The sequence below is a fragment of the Drosophila guanche genome, unplaced genomic scaffold (genome assembly GCF_900245975.1).
Source record: "Drosophila guanche unplaced genomic scaffold, DGUA_6, whole genome shotgun sequence".
In the NCBI taxonomy this organism is placed as follows: domain Eukaryota; kingdom Metazoa; phylum Arthropoda; class Insecta; order Diptera; family Drosophilidae; genus Drosophila; species Drosophila guanche.
In genome coordinates, this window is record NW_022995757.1 from 1,922,206 (window position 1) to 1,943,579 (window position 21,374).

Below are 21,374 nucleotides of genomic sequence, written 5' to 3' on the forward strand. Positions count from 1 at the left end.
GAAATGAAAAATTGTACATCAAGCCACAGGAAAATCATAAGACCCCAACCCCACGATCCCACGATCCCACGACCCACGGACATGCAGGAGCTACGGCAACAGAAACAGAAATTCAACCGAAACATAAAATCGATCTACTGGAACTTCTCAACGATTCAATCCACTCCATCCGAAAGAAGGTGAAACCTACCTTGCGTGAACCCTTCTCCGAGACGGCCTGCACACTGCCTCCGCTGCTTGCCTCACAGGTGCTGCCACGTGCCACGCTCAGACCAACGCCCAGACCCACACCGGCACCGCCAACCAAAGCATTGGCCGCCGACGGAAACGATCCGGTTGCAATATTCGAGAACGGCACTGGCTCCGAGAACTTAATCGTGTGCAGCAGTTGCATGACCACATTCGAGACATTCCGGAAGGACAGCTTGCGCCTGCTGCCAATCGCCGAGCGCACACCCAGAGTGTTGAGCATGAGGGGCTGCAAAAGTCAGACAAAAACGAGGAGTGATATCCATACTTAAGGGAAAGAAAAGACACTCCAACTACCTTGCGACGATGCGGTGGTGGCACTATAAAAAACGTATCCACTCCATGATCGCGCAGATACGAGGATCGCTCATCGCCATGTCCGGCCTCCACTTCGTACTCGCCCGAAAGCGAATCCAGGGTGGCGCGTGTGACATGCACTCGTCCCGGTTCACCGCCCGATTCCATATGATTTGCCAGGGTCACATCGTTCGACCACACATCGAACTGCCACTTACGGAGACCCAAGACGCCGCATAGCACCCGGCCCGTGTGGATGCCCACGCGCATATTGAGTATAACATCGGTTGCCTCAACCACAGTGCTGGAAGGAAAGGGTTATCCCACAATCTTATAAGCTTATTCGAAAAGTACATACGCAATGGCATCGATCATATCGAGTCCCATTTCCACTGCACATTTTGCATGATCCTTCCGGGGCTCTGGCAAACCCGATACACAATAATAGCAATCGCCCAAGATCTTAATGCGCAGACAATGATTATCCTAAGGTGGGCCAGCGAATATACATACAAAAAGATTAGAAACAATAGAGGAAGGGTAAGTTTTAATTCTATAAATCTCCCATTACTAATTGCATACAAATTATTCGGCACTCGTTACCCAATGGAATAACTGATACTTGTGATTGATTTATGCTCTCTTTAAGTTAACGTGTGAGTGCGGGCAGACATCTACTTACATGTGCCAACTGGTCGAATCGCCCAAATAGCTCATTGAGCAGCCGCACCAGCTCCTGGGCACTGCACTGCGACGAGAGTACTGTGAAGCCCACAATATCCGCAAAGAGAATGCTGACATTCTCATGCTTCTGGATGTAGATGCGATGGAATTGTCCGGCCACCGGCGAGAGGATGTCGTTCTTCATCTGCATGGCCACATGCTGGGGCAGGACAGAAAGCAATAGCCGCTCGAGCTTCTCATTCTCGTCCTGGATCTCCAGACGAGATGCGATGCAGTTGCGCGTGTCCAGGAAGGTCCTTCGCTGGGCACGCTCCATCATAATGTTGACCACAAGCCCTGCCACATTTACGCCAATGAATATGACAATATTCGCAATCAGCTGGTTGTACTCCAGATATCGCAGGGCATCCGTGAAAATTTTATAGACTGTGAGGCTGATGTGCACCGAGGGCAGGGTGATGCCGAAGGCTACAGCCTCCCAGATCTGCAGCGGCATCATGGCGTAGGCCAAAAATACGACGAATACAATCTGCCAGACGCCCTCGGCCATAACCTCCTTGGTGTCCACCGGGAAGACGCTGCCCAGCGTCGGCATGGACACCACACAAATGCTGGCCGTAAAGAGTAGAATCCCGTAGCACAGTGTCGGCAAATGGTGATCCTTGATCACCGAACATTGCAAAAGGATCAGCACCACGGCGAATAGCAAGCAAACGATCGAATTGAAGATGTTCTGTGTGTGACATGGGATTTCAGGGAATAGTTTAAACCGTTTAATGCATGATGGAAACTATGTATATTCGAAATCAGTTTTGTTTGTCAGTATTTACATGAAAGGTGGCCGCATTGTTGAAGGCCAGCGAGAGGGCCGCCATCACTCCGCATAGCACCACAACGAGTGCAACGACGCCGAGCACCGAGAAGCGCTGCAGCTTGAGCGTGTACCGCTGGTAGAGGCACTCGAGCTCATCGTTCTCGAAGCGGAGCGTGTTGAGCGGGCGGCCACGCGTTGCCTTCACGGCATGGTCCATGCGGCACCGCTGCCGCCGCCGCTAATGCGGCAGCCTGCACAGCTCCTCCTCCTCCACCCTTCGGGCACAAGATTGATCTGCAAAAGAGAGGAAGAGAGTCCATGAGTGACCTTGAAAGTGTATTGTTCATTGGAGAGGAAAATGTGTCGTGTCGTGTCGTGTCGTGGCGCTTCGTCGTCCTCCCCGCGCCTTAAAAATAACAATTTCCCTTCCACATTTCACACGCTGAAAATACATGCTAAAAATAATCAGAGAAAAGCTGAGGCGTGTGAAATCAATCAATGTTCAGAGCACCAAAGAACCCCGAAAGAAGAGGAACAAAAAACCCAACAGCCCAACCAACGCACTTCGGTGTCCGAGAATCTGAGAATAGTATTCGCGCGCGTCTTTCTTTCATTTTCAATGGAAGATTAATGACGATTTATATGCCGGCAATCCGTTGAAATCATTAAAATATTATGCACAAATTCATTTCGAAATTAGAAATCCGTAATTAGTCGAGCTTTAACGAGTGCTGCTGCTGCAGCAGCAACAGTATGGATCGATGTCTATATTCGGACGCAATGTCCGATGTCCAACGTTCGATGTCCGAGAGCGAGAGACGTTAAATCAATTAGGCATGAAAACATTTATAGACATTCGTCTGAAACGGCAGCAGCGGCAGTGACTCTAGCATTGGGTGTGGTATGGCGTGGTATGGTGTGGGATGGATGTGGAATTAGGTGTAGACCGATAAAAGGTGCCATGATGTGTTTTTCCATGAAAGCCCTTTATCCCGTTTCCTTAATTCCAGTCGCTACTAAAGTTCTTTCGTGCATTCATCCTTTTCACACATATTATTTAACCCACTTGCAATTCCTTTCCAATTCTTTCCGATTGCTTCCTTTACCACGGCTCGCAGAATGAATGACCAAAACGGAAACACTTCTTATGTTTGATTCTTTTACGATTTCCTTTTGTATTTACAAGTTACTACTCCAGGAAGACGCACAAGCGAATATTGGACATACGAAAAATGCACACACATCAGAGACACCAGCCAGCATTGAAAAAGTATTAAGTGACTCGCCTCTAAAAAAACAAACAAGCGGCTCCCCAAACAAATAAATACACAGCAAAAATATTTATAATTATAGTCCAAACAAAAACAACATGGCGTATACATGATCTATTGGAGATCTAATGAAGATTTACTGACACATGAATCTCCCAGTGATCTTTGTGCTGCTCATTATCTTTAGATGATCTACTGAATGTCAACAGATGATCTCATAGGTACAACGAACTGTCTTCAGAGGATTATTGATCCCCGCGCATTCATTTGTGGCTTGTGTTTGCTTCCCCAAAAACTCACCCAACACTTGAGTACTCAACGATCATACGAATAACACGAGCATGAATACAATAAATGTGTTCGAAATATGTGGAAACATGGGTATTTGAACAGTTGCCGAAGATCCAGGCCCGACAATTAGATGTCAACATATGTATATGGATGGTTGTAGATCTTTTGTTTTAATTTTCTGATCTTTCATTCTTTCATTCAGTCAGTCAGTCAGTCAGTCAGTCAGTCATTCACTCAGTCACTCCTCCATGTGAGTGTCAAATGTCCGGAGAATCGTTGGATTATTTTCGTTGTGTATTTGTTTGGGGGAGCCGCTTGTTTGTTTTTGGAGGCGAATCATTTAATATTTGTTCAATGCTGGTGTCTCTGATGTGTGCGAAATTATCGAATTTGCATTTCTCGCAGAGACAATTACAAATATAATGAGACGTGAATATTTTCAAAAATATTGTCGAGAGTCCATGGCTCCAATGTTTTGTGTGTATGTTCATATATGTTTGTTCCAAAACAAACAAAAAATAGAAAAAACCAATTCTATTTGCGGCACACACAGTTTTTCAGTGAGTTATGCAAGCAGGAAAACCCAATTGCGAAATTTTCTTTTACCTCAATAAATTGTTAGAGTGAATATTTACTGCTGTTTCGCAGAACAAGCACTTTGTATGCATGCGAAATGATTGATGATTGAATCAAATGAAGATATTGCAGTCGTAGGAGGAGCACACAATCCACCGCCTCTTGGCTGTCTTGTGTTCATCATCTTGGGGATCATCACCCACAGCGTCTCTGTCAAAATGTTCTTTTTGGGTGCAAAAACATGACATTTGTCTTGTGTTTTCCGCTTGATTTTATCCGCCAGATGGACAGTCACCGAATCATTCACCGCATTCTCCTCTTAGAAAACGACGACAGGTCCACTTGAAAGAGTTCAGAGTCCAAAGATGTTCACTGCCAAATATACGAGACAGCGCCCTCTCACCAAAAGGGCGGGGCAGCGGTTAAGTTCAGTGTCAATCAATGGGAACTGAAAAGAGCTCCAACAGCATCGTCTTTCGACCAGTGGATGCCCACTGAGCAGATTTCAGTGCAATTCTTTGGGAGCGTGTCTATATTTTCCATCATTAGTCTTTCTTTTATTGATTTGCTTTCAATTAATGACCTGTCTATATTTATCACCTTTTCTGTATTTAATCATTTAACTATATTTCACTTTTCTATCGTTAATTTATTTACCTTTATTTTCCCTCTGGTATCTATTTCTCTGTTTTTCTTTTCATGCGTGGTCTTTGAATTATTTTCCACCTTTCGGTAAGTTCCCTTCCCTTTTCCTTTGGCTACATAATACCCCTTAAACCTACAAATGCAGGGTAACCAAAATATAAACTGCATTTACAAGTCGAATTTTCAGTGATTTCTCGTTATAGAATGTTTGCTCGTTAAATGATTTTTTCATAAATTCTCAATTTTCCATCGATTCTCTCCATCAATTGGCGGCAATTAAGTTTGCAACACTTCTGATGGATTTTGCATTTAATCATCATCATCATCATGATCATCAGAGCCTCATCATCATCAACATCATGATCATCATTGACAGAGCATCATACTCTTCTGGCTCATTCATCATCATCTTCCCATATAATCAATCAAATTTTCCATTTCCAATTTTCGCTTTCGTCGTCGTTCGTCTGGCGCCGACAAACAAATTAGGGAAAAGCCATAGAAAAACTAATGCAAAAAGTAGAAGCAACAAAACAGTTGTGGAAAATGACGCAAACAGAAAATATTTAGCAAAAAAAAGGAGCAGAAAAATGGGTAAACATATGTACATATGTATGTACATTATTATGTATTAGTATGTATAGAAACGACAACCATTTGAAAAGGTTTTTATGGGCCCCCGCTAAATGAATGGCGGGATTGCGACGGGATTTGGGGCTTCATTTCAAGTTGTTCTAAGTAGCACAAAGTTTGAGAAAAAAAAACCTTTTGGGAAATTGCTATTTTTATGGAGGTGTTTACAAAAAGTAAATTAACTTCATTCATGACCAAGGTTCTTAAATGAAGAAATGTGGGAAATCCATTCTATATAAGTGTTTCTTCAAATGAAGCCATATAAAGTATTTTACAAACTATTAGCTCTGCAAAACTAAAGATTGATCGAAGATTATTAAATGCATGAATGAATATGGATGTATGTATGTACATCTATGTATGTACATATTTACGTTAGAACGGTGGCTAATATCTTAGTTTTTTCAAGAGGAGTCTTGACATCGCACTACGGTCCCAACGACAGCTTTTGTTGCCAAAAACCTATTTTATAAAAATTAAAACAAAAACGCGGTTTTTAGCATTCTGCATTTGAAAACAAATTGACCATCACCTTGGCCACTTGTGTTAAAAAAAATTACCAATTTTATTACTGTTTTACGTATCTCGCAAATTGAAAAATACGATTAACTGATCCAATTTTTTTGATGCATTTCAATCAGTAGGGTTCTTACTACGTGCTCTGTGTTCTGATCTGTTACTATCGTTATCCAAACAGCAACAATTTACAAAACAAAATCAAGTCCTTGCAGCCAGTGGTATAAGCTGTGGAATGCTGAGGTTCTAAGAAGGCCTTCACAATAAGGCATTTAGATTCTCTTATACGAAGTGAGACGAAATACAATCTTTCTCGCAAGAAAATGCAAAAAATTACCTGAAATGAAAACAAAATAATTGTCTAAAGAATAAAGCCAGGTCGAAATATAAATAAAGGCTACGAGGTATATATATTAAATACATAATTACAAAATTCGCTCAAGCTATTTAAAATATTCCTTAATGGATTCCACTCTCCAATCCATTGATCATTCTCATCCACCCACTTCTTCGATCAATCATACAAATTCACAGCAGCAGTCCGAAAAACCTGCGAGTATTTGTACAGTCAAAATTCTCGTGCACATTTCGTTTCGCGGCCGTTAACCAAATTTTCTCTGCACGAAAATTCTATTAAGAGGAAAATGTAGTTTCCGCAACAGCGTATTCCTTTCCTTTCTACATTATTACATTTTTTTTTTTTTTCAATCTCTGTCCATCGGAAGCTTCAGAAGCCAACAGAATATTCTGTGCAGCGGTCCAAAAACTAATTATATTTTGTATCTGTACATGATATACACATGTATCCACAGCCATCCATCTATGTACATATGTATGTGTCTTCATATATACCAGAGCAGACAGCAATCGCCCACAATTTGCCCCTTTTTGTGTCAGCGATGGGGAGAGGTGGGGGAAAGACAAAATCAATTAGCGGGTCCGTTGCTGATATTTTGCCATCCACTTCAAAAAGAGTCTACAAATAATTTGATTACCGAGTATCTCGCTCAGTCTTCGAAAATGTTTTCCTCATTTTCCCTTTGGGATTTTCCCCTTTTTCCGACCCATTTTTATAGCCATTTAATGTAGGACATCAATTTCGTTATCACAGAATATTGTGTCCTGCAACAAAATTGACCCTCGAAAATGGAGGCTTGATGAGAGGCTTTTGGAGACTGGCGCCACATAAAATGTTTTGTCGCGACAAAGGAATTCTCACATGTGTGAGGGACAGCTCTCTCTCCCTGTAGCCGCCCATTCTCATTCCACCCCCCTTACCATTATTTGTTGGGGCTTTCGGTGGGGGTGGCATGTTTATTAGCATGTGTGTGTGAAAATAAAGCTCCAATGTGGGAATATGGATGGATGTGCAGGCGGGTGGCATGAACGTGCCAATTGCCCTGTCGAATACTTACTGTAGAATTTTTTATTTGTACTGTATTGATATATTAACTAATACATTGCGGGTGCGGAGTTTACAGCATAAACTGGGATGGTTGCAAAAGGATTTCCGAAAGATGTTGATTACATGTGTATGTGTGGATTGAGAGTGATCGTATGTGGATGGAAATTGGATTTAGGGTTTTTGGCTTATTAAATGTGTATGTAGATTGTTTATGAATGGTATGTTAATATGGTGAATGTTTTTTGAGGGAAAGTGGAAGGACAAAAGGCAAAGGAAAGGGATGAACATAGGATGGATATATTTGTAGGAATATCTAGATACAGGAATATATACTACAAAGGGATCTAAGCTACAAAGATCTACAAGATATTTATATCTAGAAGGAGGTAGAATCTAATAGAATGCCCCAGCTTTAAGCAGTACAGATAGAGAATATAGAAGAAATCTACAAAGCATGTCTACCATAAAGATATCAATATAGAGGAAAATGCCCGGAAAGCCCACACGAAATACGCAGCCTTTATAGGTACTCCATCCCCGCAAAGCAAATTTTCATTTATTTTTTCTTCGTTTACATTTAAATGAATGACATCTCTTTTTTTCTTTGCGTTCGTGTGACATTTGCATCGCGATGATATTTTTTTGTGATGACTGTGTCATGTATCTACTTATTGGAGCTCTTCACTTTCAAATTGAGCCAACAGAATGGCCATTATCTGCTCAAACTCCAAGTTTAATTCATTCGCTTCTTCAACGAGTGCTTCTATGGCCTCAACAGTCTGCGCAGCCGGAAGCTTGACTTCCAACATTTCTAATATCTGTGCCATTTTAAGGACGGCAGTGTCAATGGTAATGGGTGCCTCGACTATAGCCATCCTGAATCTGACCAAAAAATTCTCTTCCGTACGCTTGATATTTCTTTTGTTTACTATCAGTAGTAAATCTCAAAATAAGATTTATTTATCTCTATAAAACAAGAAATTAAACCATTAAAAATTAAACAAAAAAGTATGGTAAAATATAACAAAGATGTACATATGTATGTACATAAATAAATAAAGTTAAAATAAAATAGTTTCAAAAAACGAGTCAAAATTAATACATAACAAATCAAATACTAATAAAACAATAAATGTACATTCAAAAAATCGTTATATACATATGTACCATATGTATGTATGTATGTACACACAAAAAACACCACCAAAACGAGGAGGAACGTGTGAGACGCTTCTTACGCGTCTCAACTTGTATACCTGGTACTCAGTAGTAACGTAACTTTGTACCTCTGTACCTGTTTTTTTTATTCAAGCTTTACCTTTGACTTTTTAAATTCTTTCTACATCTTTCAACTATGTACATCTACATCACTTCTCCCGCCAACACGCCCTTATAGCTCACCACACTCCCCCAGTGACGCACACTGCATAAGGCAGATTGCGAGAGCGAGAAAGAATGACAACAATAAGCAAGCATGAGCAAAGCTGCTGGACGGGGAGGGGGTAGCCACTGGATATGAACTTCTTTATTTTGGCTACAATTATAACCCAGTCTAATCCCAATTCGGTGATCTGATTAATATAGTCAGTCTCTACGGAATTGCATATTGCATTTTCTCTTATCTTCATCAGATTTTCGCCCTTTTTGATGGCCCTTTTTGATATCCAGGCGCTTATCAATACGGACGGACAGACGAACAGACAGACATAGGCTCGTCTATTGATAGTCTCATAGGGACGGACAGACAGACGTAGTTATACATTTCGACTCGGCTATTGGTACTGATCAAAAATATATCCTTCTGTACGTTACATATGCACATGCACTTTTACCTTTTACTATTCGAGAACCGGGTATAACAATTAAAAGCAATAAGCTAAGATAATCAGTTGACTTAATTTCATAAATTTCCTTAAAAATACAATATCCACATTCTTAAGTTTTAAACCTTAAACCTATACCGTCCATGCAGTTTCTACCCGTAACCTTTTATCATTTATCCGCCCAGCTTTCTACAGTATAAGCAGGGTACATGCAGGTTGCTGGGTGCAGGTGGGACCATGATGTCAGTCAGTGGCTCGGCTCTCGCATTTCATTGCTCACCTGGAGAAGTGGAGGTGCAAGTGCAGATGGGAGGAAACGGACTTTCTCTATATTTACGAATAAATACTAAAGAAACAACAAACAGACATATGGCAGGTAAATAGGCGTCGAATGGATTTATCTTCCGTGTGAATAAGATCCCCAACATAAACCTTAAGCTTCTTTCTTTACTGATTTCATATAGGTGTGGAATATACGACTATCTCCAGGTTATTATTCCATAATCTCTGTCTTTGTTTTATTCTCTCTCACTCACTCCCCACCCCTCCATCGCTATTTTACCGCTGTTATCAGACAATGAAAATACTTTAGGAGCTTCTTTTTCTTTGGGAGACGGGATGTCTATAGCGGGGATGGTGGTGTTGCAAGTGTCTGCAGCGTCGTCGCGTTATCTCCAGCTGCCAGCGAATTGCAGGTAGGTTCCAGGCTTCTATTACACGGCCACCGGGGCTATGACTGTGTCTCAGACTTTTGCTTGTGCCTCTACAATTTCTTTTCCAGTGCAATGCACCTGCACACCTGATACAATAAGTATATATACACAATGCACACCATTCCACTCCACATGCTTTTGCACTCTTACACTCCCTCTGCACTCCCTGACTTCCTCTCATAAACCGCTTGATTTCCATTTACACTCACAGAAAACTACTGATTAAAAACCGAAAGTTGAGAAGAAAAGAGTTTGTTGAATGTTGAGACCTTTTATTTTTTAATTTCACATTGTCTTACTAAAAACAAAAACAAAAACGACTCTTTGGAGACCAAAAAACAATATAATCACAGGATGATTCTTAAAATTATTTAGTCTAATGTTTGTTTCGCGTTTGTTTACCAAAAAATGATTGATTTGACATATTTAAGTCATTAAATAGAAATAAGTACGTAATTAATGATTAACAATAAAATATCAATTCGGTTTAAGAATACGAAAGAAAAATTAATTGTATGTGGGTTTTTGGAGACCCATTTTTCTAAGTTTCAATCTTATCTTCAAGCTCTTATCTTTTTTCATCCAAACACATAATTTTCGTTCAGTGTCCAAGTACCTCATAGCCATTGAGCGATGATCCACTGATCGTTCCATACAATTCTAAAGCCCAGAAGGAGGTCGGCCGATAGTGGTTGTGTATGGAAATTCCTAATGGTGGAAAGACCGATTTTTCCAGTTTTGTGTTTTTGCGATTTGCTATTTTTATGGCATTTTTTTCGTGGCTAATTAAACGCACAAAAATACTCAACACAGTACTGCGAAAAGTCCAAATCCGTATCCAATGCAAAACGCATTGGGAATATGTAAAAATCGTAGGACAAGTGGCGCGTATCGCCTATCGAATGAAACGAATACGAACGTGTGGCTCTGCATCCGCAATCAATGAATGACTGAATGGGGGAACTATGAGGGCATGGGGGCATGGATGGAACGGGGCGCATATGGAATGGAGGAAGAGGGTTTTGAGGGTCTTCGGCTGCTGATTGAACGCGATGCGATTGAGGGGCACCGAAAGCAGCTGAAGGCAAGGGCCATGGGGCATGCAAATTACCCCGAAAGGCCATCGCACACACACACAAAATAAAATCAATACAAATTTTATTTTTAACACATTCCTCCTCTGTACGCTAATGCCCCAAAATGATGGGTTGGTGGCCCATCAATTTGTTAATCGTGCGTGAATGATTTTCCTTTTCTGGAGGGCATAAAAATACAGAAAACAACGATCGATGGCGTGAAATTGAGAGAGTTCTCTCCTTAGAAAGAAAATCTCTTCCACGGGCTGCATTTTCAGATGCCTTCGTAATGTGATGCAAAAAGTGGTTAAATGGGAAAATGCATTAAAATAATAATCCAGTCGTAAAAAAGATCGCGTGAAAATAAATTTGCAAATGCTTCTCCTTCGAATTTTGTATTATTTTGTATCATCTTAGGTACGAACCCTTTAAACAGCAATCCACAACTACTGTATTATCTTTCAGGCCTCGAAAAGTATTTTATGTCAAAATATTAAAACCATTTTAGTCGATTCACAGTAATTGAATTTAAAAGAATGTCTTCTTTAACAAAATCAGACTCCTCTCTGAACAATCTGGAGATAGTGAGTCCCAAGTGCCCCCGCGACAGTTCCCCGGGATGCTTGCAGCTGGTGCGAGAGTCGCGCTCCCCCCACACCCTACTCCGCACTACACATAATATACGGCGCGGGAGGAGCGAGGAGCTGAAGATCAAGGCAGGGCACGCAGCCACACGAGCGTGTAGTCAACATCGGAGGAAGGCAGAGGACGGGACCAGATCCCTGCTGAATGCCACCATGATGGAGGTCCGACGCCGAATCCGCGAGAAGCTCGACGAGGAGGAAATTATCCGTCATCAAAGGATACTCGAAGAGGAGGAGGAGGAAGCAAGGAACATGCACCAGAAATCCTCGACGACTCTCGCCCGCTTAATGGGCCCCCTGCCGATACCGCCCGAGTTCTCGATGGCCGCTCGCGCCCAACTGGAGCAGAATCTGAAGGGGGTGAGAGCGAGGGAGGCGTTCTACCATTTTGGGGAACTGGTGGATCGGATTAACAGTAGAGCCATCCCGCGGATGGAGGATCTGCGAGTGTTCTTCTGGTTCGCCGCCGTTCTGCAGTTCCACATGTACCTGTGGCACCAGCCAAAGCATCGCCGCTACTTCGTCCTCTGCTATGTCCTCGAGGACCGTCGCGACTTCATGGCACACGTCACAATACCCTGCGTCCTGTTCCGCGAGCTCGTCGACATCTACCCCCAGACGGTGGACAACGGCCACTTCGTGGAAGATATCTTCCAGCTGGCGCCCGCGCCCTTGAGGCTCTTCTCCTTTCTGAAGGTCGTCTCGAACCTGATACACGCCCGGTCCCTTTACGATCGGCTGGGGGAGCTGATCTACGGGTTCTTCCAGCCCCAGGAGACGCTGCTGAAACTCACCAGACTACAGGAGGACTGAATGCTTGAAAATTAAACGTTGATATTCAGAAACATCTTTTTTTTCGGAACAAAAAAATTGTAGAAATAAAATGCGATGGAGTAATCTTCTTTGGAGAGTGGATTGCATGGACATATGTTGATGCAAAAGTGTTGCTGGTTCTCTCATATAGCAGGCAGATGGCAAAGAGGATGCACTCTCGTTCCCCTCCGCTACACCCATAGAGAAGCGGAAGCGAAGAGCAGAAGAGATCGACAGACGGAGAATACATTGGATATCTGCTTTTGGAGCTGATCTGATCTGCTGGCTGCTAAATATTTCTTCAGGCAGTCAGCAAGGCAATGTACATGGCCGAAACAAGGTTAATATTGCCCTCTAGTTCCAGTTCTAGCAGTAGATCATCAAATGGATCATCATTTGCACAGAAATAGAGAGTGTCGGACTGTGGTACCTTAAGTTAGGGTCCTGTATAGATTGATGTAGAAATGGATGAAATGAAACGAGGGAGCTAAAGGGCATAGTAACTGTGTCTGTATGTCAATCTTGAGCTCTCAATTCCTTAAATTCCTCTTATTAAAATACAAGCGATTGAATTATTTTCCTTGTCTCTATATGTCTGATTTATCTTATACACATCTATGTATGTACATATGTATGAATGCATTTATACATTGAGAATATCTGAGATATAGTCTCGGCGATTTACACGAGACACGCATGACAGCCAATGATTCTCAAGGCAATCGCCACGCCTTGTAAATGACAGTTTGGACAGGCACTCTCATTCGATGCATGCTGGTTGAGGGGGTAGAGAGGAACTAAATGTCTGTCTGTCCTTCTGTCCCGCACAACGCCTCCACTATAAGTGGGGGAGCCCGGGAATGCATGCATGATCACTCCCTCGGATCTTTAGATCGGTTGAAACACCTTCGTTGTCTTAAGGAATTATCAACTAAAGGCCACGACGCCATACAAACATTTATAATATTCATTTGTGGAAATAAATACCAGATTGTGTGGGTTTTTTCTCTCTAAAAATACGATTTAATCTTGAAATATATGATGCACAATCGATAGAGATCATTGGGGTTAACAATTCGTCATTAAGGAACATAAAAGAACATTTTTTCCATCAATAAAATTTAATAGTTAACACCCGAGAATTTATTTCAACTGCACTTACTGCTTTCAACAGGTTATTACCCTCAAAATATATATTTTATTTCTAACTAGTTGCAATGGTGCATTTAAATATTTCCATAAAAGTGTATAAAACCATCACAAACTACGAATTTGAAGGGAAAAACAAGATTTTTCTACCAAAAGACCTTTAAACGTGCTTAAATGGTTTCAAAGATCGTTATAAAGACCTTTAACAGAAAGAACTTTAGCCTCAATTTAAAGATCGTTTAATCTGAATTGTTTCCTATCATTATTCCACAATATATGTAAATGCACATTCATATGTAGATAATATTATAAACGGAAGTTGCACGATCTATCATCGATGCGGTAATATCAAGAAAACCACTTTGAAAACCTAATGGCACTCGCGCACTCTCGTATCGTGTGTTCCCTATAATCATTGGAGTGCTGTCTGCTGTCTGCTAAACGATAATCGCAACGACAATTGCAAACAACTGTAATTTGTGAGTCTCTTAAAGACGTGTATTTTTCTGCTGACGACAACACGGAGTAGTCGTACCCTTCGTACCCGTGTCCCTACTCTTCCCCTCCTACTCTTTGCCTAAACGATGTCATAACCCCCCGAGCGAGTGCCGAGCGAGAGTCAGATGTGAGCGATGTGGCATCCCATTAAAATGTACGACGCCATGTGGCATCGCATTAAAAAATGGGCAAACAGTTATTATTAGTAATTAGTATTAGTAGTAATCCATGATACTTATTAGATAAAACTTAAACGTGCCGATGTATTGGACACAAGAGACAGAGTCGTAAGTCGTAAGTCGTGAGTCGTAACACTGACGGGATGAACTTTCAGTGTTTCCATATCTAAGAAACTTCGAAATAAGTCAAATTATTTTATTTCTCTTATCCTTTTTGTTTTTACACATATCTTCTGTCGTTTTTAAATATTTTTCTGCCATTTGTAAGGTGTATTTGTGGTGTTGTATACAAAAAATCAGTGGAGGAGAAATTAGAGCAGGAGAGGGCACATTGGATGCATATTCTTACGAGTAGGATTATGGATCCAAATGCACTGTTCATCTTTGCTACCATCTGTTTGCCTCTCTGTAGCTACCCTTCCTCTGTTCCCCTCTGCAATACAGGGCACGCAAACAAAAGACTGGAAAACCGAAGCCCTGCCCATTCCACCACCATCTGGATACCTGATGCAAAGTGTAGGTCTTGCTGCCCACACTCTCTGTGGGGGTCAGTGGAGGGCCCATTATGATTTTTAAATATTTGCTATTTCCACTGAAAAAACGAAAACAGAAAACAAAACTTAAAACAAACCTGAAAAAAAACCCAAACCAGAAACAAACGCTAATTCAATGGAATTTTATACACAACAAATTCCATGGAATATAACCATTAAATATCGAGATGCAAGCAGAGAAAATATACCCTATTAAAGATAATTTTCAAATATATTTCCATCCCCGCCTCGACTGGTGTACCTTCTATTCTTTCATTTCTATCCATTACTCAAAATAAAATATGTGGTTTCAAAATCAAGTAAAGTAAGCAAGCAACTAAGAACCATTCCATTAATAAGCAAACATGACCGTTATTAAGACGCTGGCTTGACAACAAAAGTAACAAATTAGAGCCAAAGCCCACAAAATCAAAGCAAAGACAATTTAAAAGAGACGTTCTTGGAAAATAATTAAGCGATTCATCAGAATTCGCGTCATGGTTCAGCAAAATGATACAAGCGGACAGTCGATTGATTGGACATCCGTTTCCATCATCAGCAGATTGAGTTCCCGCAATGTAGGGACGGACTGTCTCTTCGAGAACTGTCGCCAGAGCCCCATCCATCTCATTCGAGAGCTTTTCATGGAACATCTTGTGTCCAGAGGACACCCATCTGTGGACTTCTGTTTCCCCCTTCTGTTCACACATTTTTCAGCAAAAACAAAAGACAAATATGAACACAAGAGAATGCAAATAAAAGGGAAGACAGAAATAATAAAAATAAACAGAGGAACAAAAAGAAAACAAAACCAAAGAGAAAACCAAAAATTGTAAAAACGAGGGGGAACGTTGTGAGATGCTCTGAAATTCGTCACAAATTGTATGTTCTTACAATGATATTTATAGAATCTATTTAATGCTTAGGAAATTGTTCTGATATTTTATTATATTCTTTTATTTTTGTATTTTATTATTACGATGGAATGGTATGGTAATTATATACATATGGTAATTTTTATAAGTTGTTTGGATCTTATACAGGCATATCGACTTGGCTGTTGATGCTGATCATTGATACTTATACTCTATGGAGTCTGAAGCGGACCACAAAACTAATAATGCCCTAAAGTCTTTGAGTACTGGGTGTTAAGAGGAGCCAAAGTTAAGGTTTCTTTCGTTTTGGAAGGAAAGTAGGAATGCGGGGGTGTTTGCAGTGAACAAGTTTCTCCACTGTTGACATTTAGACTGTTTTCAGGTTGTGGTCCTTGAACTTGAGAATTACAGGGCTCCTCCGCAGGATTCCGGCAGAGAAAAGGGAAGCCGCAGAGTGACAGAGAGTGTCCAGGGACATGCCGCAATAGTCCAGCCCAAACGGAATGTCCTGCCACCAATTTGGAATACTCCGGAATGGTTCTTATCTGAAAAGGGCCACTCAAAAGCCGCCACATGCTCTATGCCACAGCCAACACATACAGAGCAAACTGTTATGGGTTGTTGAACCAGTTTAAGCCGAGTCTTTGCCACATGCCACATGAATTGCAGTTGTCTCTGGGAGTGCAGCGACCCGCAGCGGCAGCAGCAGCAGGAAACAGCCGCCAGTTATGCGGCAAAGTGTCCTTTCCTCTTGGAAACATTCTAAACAGCACGGACAAACACGGACACGTGCCCCACCTGCCACACAGAGGAGGAGCACACCACTTGAAGCACTTTATAAGCGGTGCTGATGACCCTTTCGTGGCGGCTTTGCAGTCCTTGCTTACGGTAGGACATAGAAAGCCCTGTAAGCCAGGACACAATTTCATTTCAGATTGCGAAAGAAGTTGTTTTATTGACGCCTTCTTTGCTCCCTCTGAGGGATTTGTGGCTCCACATTTTGCAAACCAATGAAAAGTTCATCAAATGAATATCTGAAAATCCTGTCAATAAAGTAATTTATGCCACAGAACAATGGGTGGGACCATTCGAAGCTGATGGGAAACTTTACCCATCATACAATTTGCAAATCCATTTTTTATTTTCCCAGTACATTTCTAATTTCTTCTGGTATTTACTGTTATTATCGTTTTTAGTAGAACTTTAAGGTTTTTGGTTGTTCTACAATTATTTAAAGAAGTACCTCGCCTTATCGCGAAATAGTTCTTCTGTTTTTCTACTCAAATATTCAGCCTTTTTAAAATGTACGAGTACGAAGTACACAGACGTATCCATAAATAGAAGCACTCTGCTCTAGATACATATTAAAGTGTGATGTTGCCGCTACCCCTCACCCACTACCACCCCCGAGAACCAATCACCGAATGCCAAACCAACCCCTGGCCTTTGACGGGGCTTAACGCGCGAGAACTCTTTGGCTTTGGGCTTTTGGGGGGCTTTTATGGGTTTTGCCTTTAGCGTTGCATCATGCGGCACGCAATTTCCACTTGACCTTGACGGCTCCGCCTTCCCACATCCAGAGAGTGGGCTGCTTCCCCATCGAGATATTCCGCTTCTTCCCCCCTTCCCTTTCATTGCTGCCTCTAGTGTCTACTTATTCTCCCCCTGTCATGACATCACTCCCCACGAATATTATGGCGAAATCGATAAAAGGTTTCCTCTTCAAAAAAACAGCAGACGACAGATGACAGACGATAGACGAAAATCGGCAGTCGACAAACGACAGGCCGTCGCGGAAGAGAGACATCAATGATAATTATAATAAGTTGAGCCCCCTGTTTTCCGCGTTTCCCTTCATTATCAGATCAAACAACGACAAGACTCGGTCACAACCCGTCCCCCTCCGTATACACCCAGCTCTGCTGCAGCACCTCTTGCTGATTCCGCTCCTTATCTATGTACTTTCTACGTCTCTCGTCTTATCTCTAAGCGATTCAGTGTAGTAGAGCGAGAAGAGTTTCCTGACCCCCCGCAAAAAAAAACAACAACAAACACAAATAAGAACACAAAAATTGTACAATTATAAATTTTAGGGCCCTGCAATCGGGAATCTCTATAGGAAAAGGTTTCCTGCTATCACTAGCGGATGAGACACACTATTATAAGAAGGGGAAAAAGATCCTTTATTAAGGAGTTCCACGAAAGGAAGATGCTCGGTAAGTAATCGATTGATGTCTAGACAGGGAAGACAGGTGTAAGTTCTTTGTAAGTTCCTACATTGTTGTATATTTTTGTATCTTTTACTTTTTGTTAGAATTCTCTGGTAATTGTTTGATATTTTTAGAGTGGTTATTTTGTGTTTCCTGGCATTTATTTTGTATTAGTTCGAATTTGGTTGGTCTATCTTCTGTTTCTATACCCTATAATTGTGAGTTTTAGATTGTGGAGACATCCTAGTTTAATTGAATCGAAATCTGTAAAACGTCACACCACAATAATCATTTCATTCAACCGTCACCAAATGGCATACGATTTAAACATGCCCTTTGCAAACTGTTCTCTCTCTCTCTATCTTGAACTAAGCGGGACACTTATAGAGAATAAGTATATAACCTATATAGACCCATTTATGGAACGCTGTAGCTATAGCTATTGCCTATATCTCTATACTGCTATAAAACGATTGCATGTGAATTCTCTGCTGTTCGGGCCTCATCACTTCAGATTTTGTTTATATTTTCTTGTTTTATCAGCAGCGGCCCCACTCGAAAGCTGATTATAAAGTGTACCCCACATGCGCCCCTTGGGCACCCCGCGAGTGTCCACACAACCAACCACCACTCGAATATAAGTCAATAGAAAATGCAGTGATTTTGATTCGCTTTTCAGCGAAAACTGTGAGGGGATATGCCATTTTTTTCGATGCATTCGATGCATTCCTTAGGGTCCACTGTCATTGACGGAGGTGCCTTCTGCTCATCCTGCGGCTAGACATTTTCATGCCACATCGGAAGGTAGGTAGAGACATTATAATTTCCGTCGCAGTTCCTGTTCCAAACGGTCAAAAGGAAAGGTACCAGAGGGTGTTCCAACAAGCAAAAGGGAGTGCCCATTCCAGGGGTCAAATTGCAGTTCCTGTAGGTTCCAAGGGGCACATGGAAATTTCTTTAGCGGTTCCAAGGGGTCAAAGAGTTCACTGACCTCAGCACCCAATCGATCAAAGAAATTGCACCAGACAGAAGTCCGAGACCTCTGCAGAGGAGGCCTCTCCCCAACGCTCACTATTTCTCATAAAAGTTGCATACCCCGAGAGGACAGAATTGTTTTCAATCCTTTATTTCCCGAATATTGGATTTTACTTTACTTGCAAACCGTTGGGTTTTAAACCATTCATAAACGCATAAACAAATCTGATTCGAAGAGTAAACAATAAATAAATTATCTTTTAGCTTATTTTCAAGTGGAAGTCAATTATCATTTCGTGTGCGAGGGTTGGGCGAGGGGGGCGCCACACACAATCGAAAGAAATTAAGTTCGGAATTAAGTTATCTTTTTTTTCGTTGAAGTGTAGAAAAATACTCGTTCCGATTGTTTACCCTTTTTGATGAAATTTATTAAACGAATTATTATTATGGTGGAGAAGAAGCACATAGTGAACGAGTGCAGCAAAATATTAATTATAGTTTTAGGCATGAAAATGTCAAAAGAAAAGCAAACACTATGATTCTTAAGGGAGCTTCCTTAGCAGCATGTATCTACATATGTACATGTATGTATCATAACTTAATCATCATTTAACAAGCTAACAAAACTCAATTTGTTTTCGATTACAGAACACAAAATTCATCGCGTCTTTCATCTTTCATCTCTTTGGATACCCAAACAGCACATGTGTGCAACATCTGAGGACACCGCACGGGCCCGACTTTCACGCTTGTCTGTCACACTAATAATGAGAGCAATACGAAAACAATACAAGAAAATAAAAAAAAAAGGGGGAATCGAATAAAGAGACCCCCGGTACTTACGAGACCCCACCAAAAAGGCCTCAAGAAAAATAATGAAAATATATGTACCTACTATTAATAGATCTGCGTGCTATGGAAAAATATTGTTTGCTTTTTGTGTGGAACGATGGAACGTGCGCCCCTTGTGGATCGAGGGATTGGAACCGGTGGAATCGAATCGAATCGAATCGAATCGAATCTCAGGAATCAAAACGTATTTGTTAATCAATCAATTTGTATGTGTCGTCAAATGTTGTCTTGTCCGTCAACGCGCAATGATTCTTCCACTTAATTGCTTCCCATAAACGAATCGTTTTGGATGGATCGTTAAATGGCTCTATATAAAGCCCGGGGGATTATCATATGATCTTCCCACCTACTTTGCCGCCTCCTTTTCTGCCCCCTCCATACAATTCTTTCTCCCTCCACCGCACGTTTTGTTCTGGCTTGCTTCACTTGAATTATTTTTGTTTGGAATATTCGTTATCTTTGCAGAAAAAAGAGATATCAACAAATTTTTAAATCAAATTGGATTATGGGTTGTGGCACAGGGAGGGGCATTGAGGGAGGAAATGGCTGGGGATGATAGCTATAAACAGACTTTGGAATGGATGAGTCATCGCTTGAAAAGTGTGGGGGGTATTATAGGAAATTAGAACATTTTAAATTATGTAAATTATTTGAAAATTATACCAAACATGGTACGAGCATATCTCTTATATTTAGTGGTATTTTCTTCTTGGTTTTAAATGGTTAAAATGTGATATCCACTTTTCCTTTTGTAATTCCTTTCGCTTTGGCCTTTCGCTCACCCATTTATTGGAACTGTATAAAAGTCAGTTGTTCTTATTCCAATGGGTTTAACTGCCAGTTAAGTCAATTAAAATTTTGTTGGAGTAACACCAGAAGCCTTATATCCACTGCTGACATTTGGCAAAACTAATTTCATTTATGCCCCCCCCCCCCAAAGTGTTGGCCAAACACTGAAGGAGACGCCAACAGGAGGCAGAAGCAGAACTCAAGGGGAATGGCTGACAGGTTCGAGTGTTGCCCCAAGGGGCAGAATGGCCAATGAACAGGCTAGAGGCAAAAGAGTTGAAGAGCGTGAGCAGCGGAGGGCAGGCCTCACTCAAGTGGTGGCGGGGCAGTCGGGAGTGGGGAGTGGAGAGGCACTACGATTCCATTCATTCATGGGGTAAAAAAGTGTGTGATAATTGTTTGGTCAGTCCTCAGTCTGTCCATCAAATGTGAATAAAGAGGCGGATGAAGACACTTTGCCACACTTTGAGCCAACTAATTGCAGGTCTCCTCAAACTCATTGAATAAAGTGTTTGTGTGTCTATTCTACTGTCAAAAGCCTGCTGCCTGTCACTCCTCCATCTCTCTCTCTGCGTGTGTGTGTGTGTGTGATGTGCTCTCCACATCTCTCTATCGTTCGTTGCATGCATGATTGATGGCATTGATTGATCGATGCTGCTGCTGCTGCTGCTGAATGGCGCAAAGCAAAGCCTGATCATTGGCATGTCGATCAAATTAGCAATTAGAAAAACATTCGAAACAATGAATAAATACAGAGACAGATCCAGAGCCTATAACGCTCTAGCTACCCGACCGCTTTATGACTTTGTTATGAAATCAAATTGCAAATAAAAGTTATAATTAAATTGTTTAACAACAAGAGCG

General features: G+C 41.4%; 1 protein-coding gene across 12 annotated transcripts in view; it reads right to left on the minus strand.

The window, feature by feature from the left end:
- Positions 1–21,374, minus strand: part of LOC117590453 (Ca(2+)/calmodulin-responsive adenylate cyclase) — a 38,246-nt gene that overhangs the window by 9,364 nt on the left and 7,508 nt on the right. For 11 of the 12 annotated variants that reach the window (XM_034283078.1, XM_034283074.1, XM_034283077.1 and 8 more), the window contains exons 1-5: positions 2,061–2,261; positions 1,229–1,963; positions 905–1,032; positions 547–850; positions 191–478 (exon numbers count right to left, since the gene is read on the minus strand). In XM_034283078.1, the coding sequence (XP_034138969.1) occupies positions 191–478; positions 547–850; positions 905–1,032; positions 1,229–1,963; positions 2,061–2,261 (1,656 nt within the window). Of the gene's footprint in view, positions 1–190; positions 479–546; positions 851–904; positions 1,033–1,228; positions 1,964–2,060; positions 2,339–21,374 lie in introns of those variants that run through there. The other variant, XM_034283073.1, reaches the window with a different exon arrangement.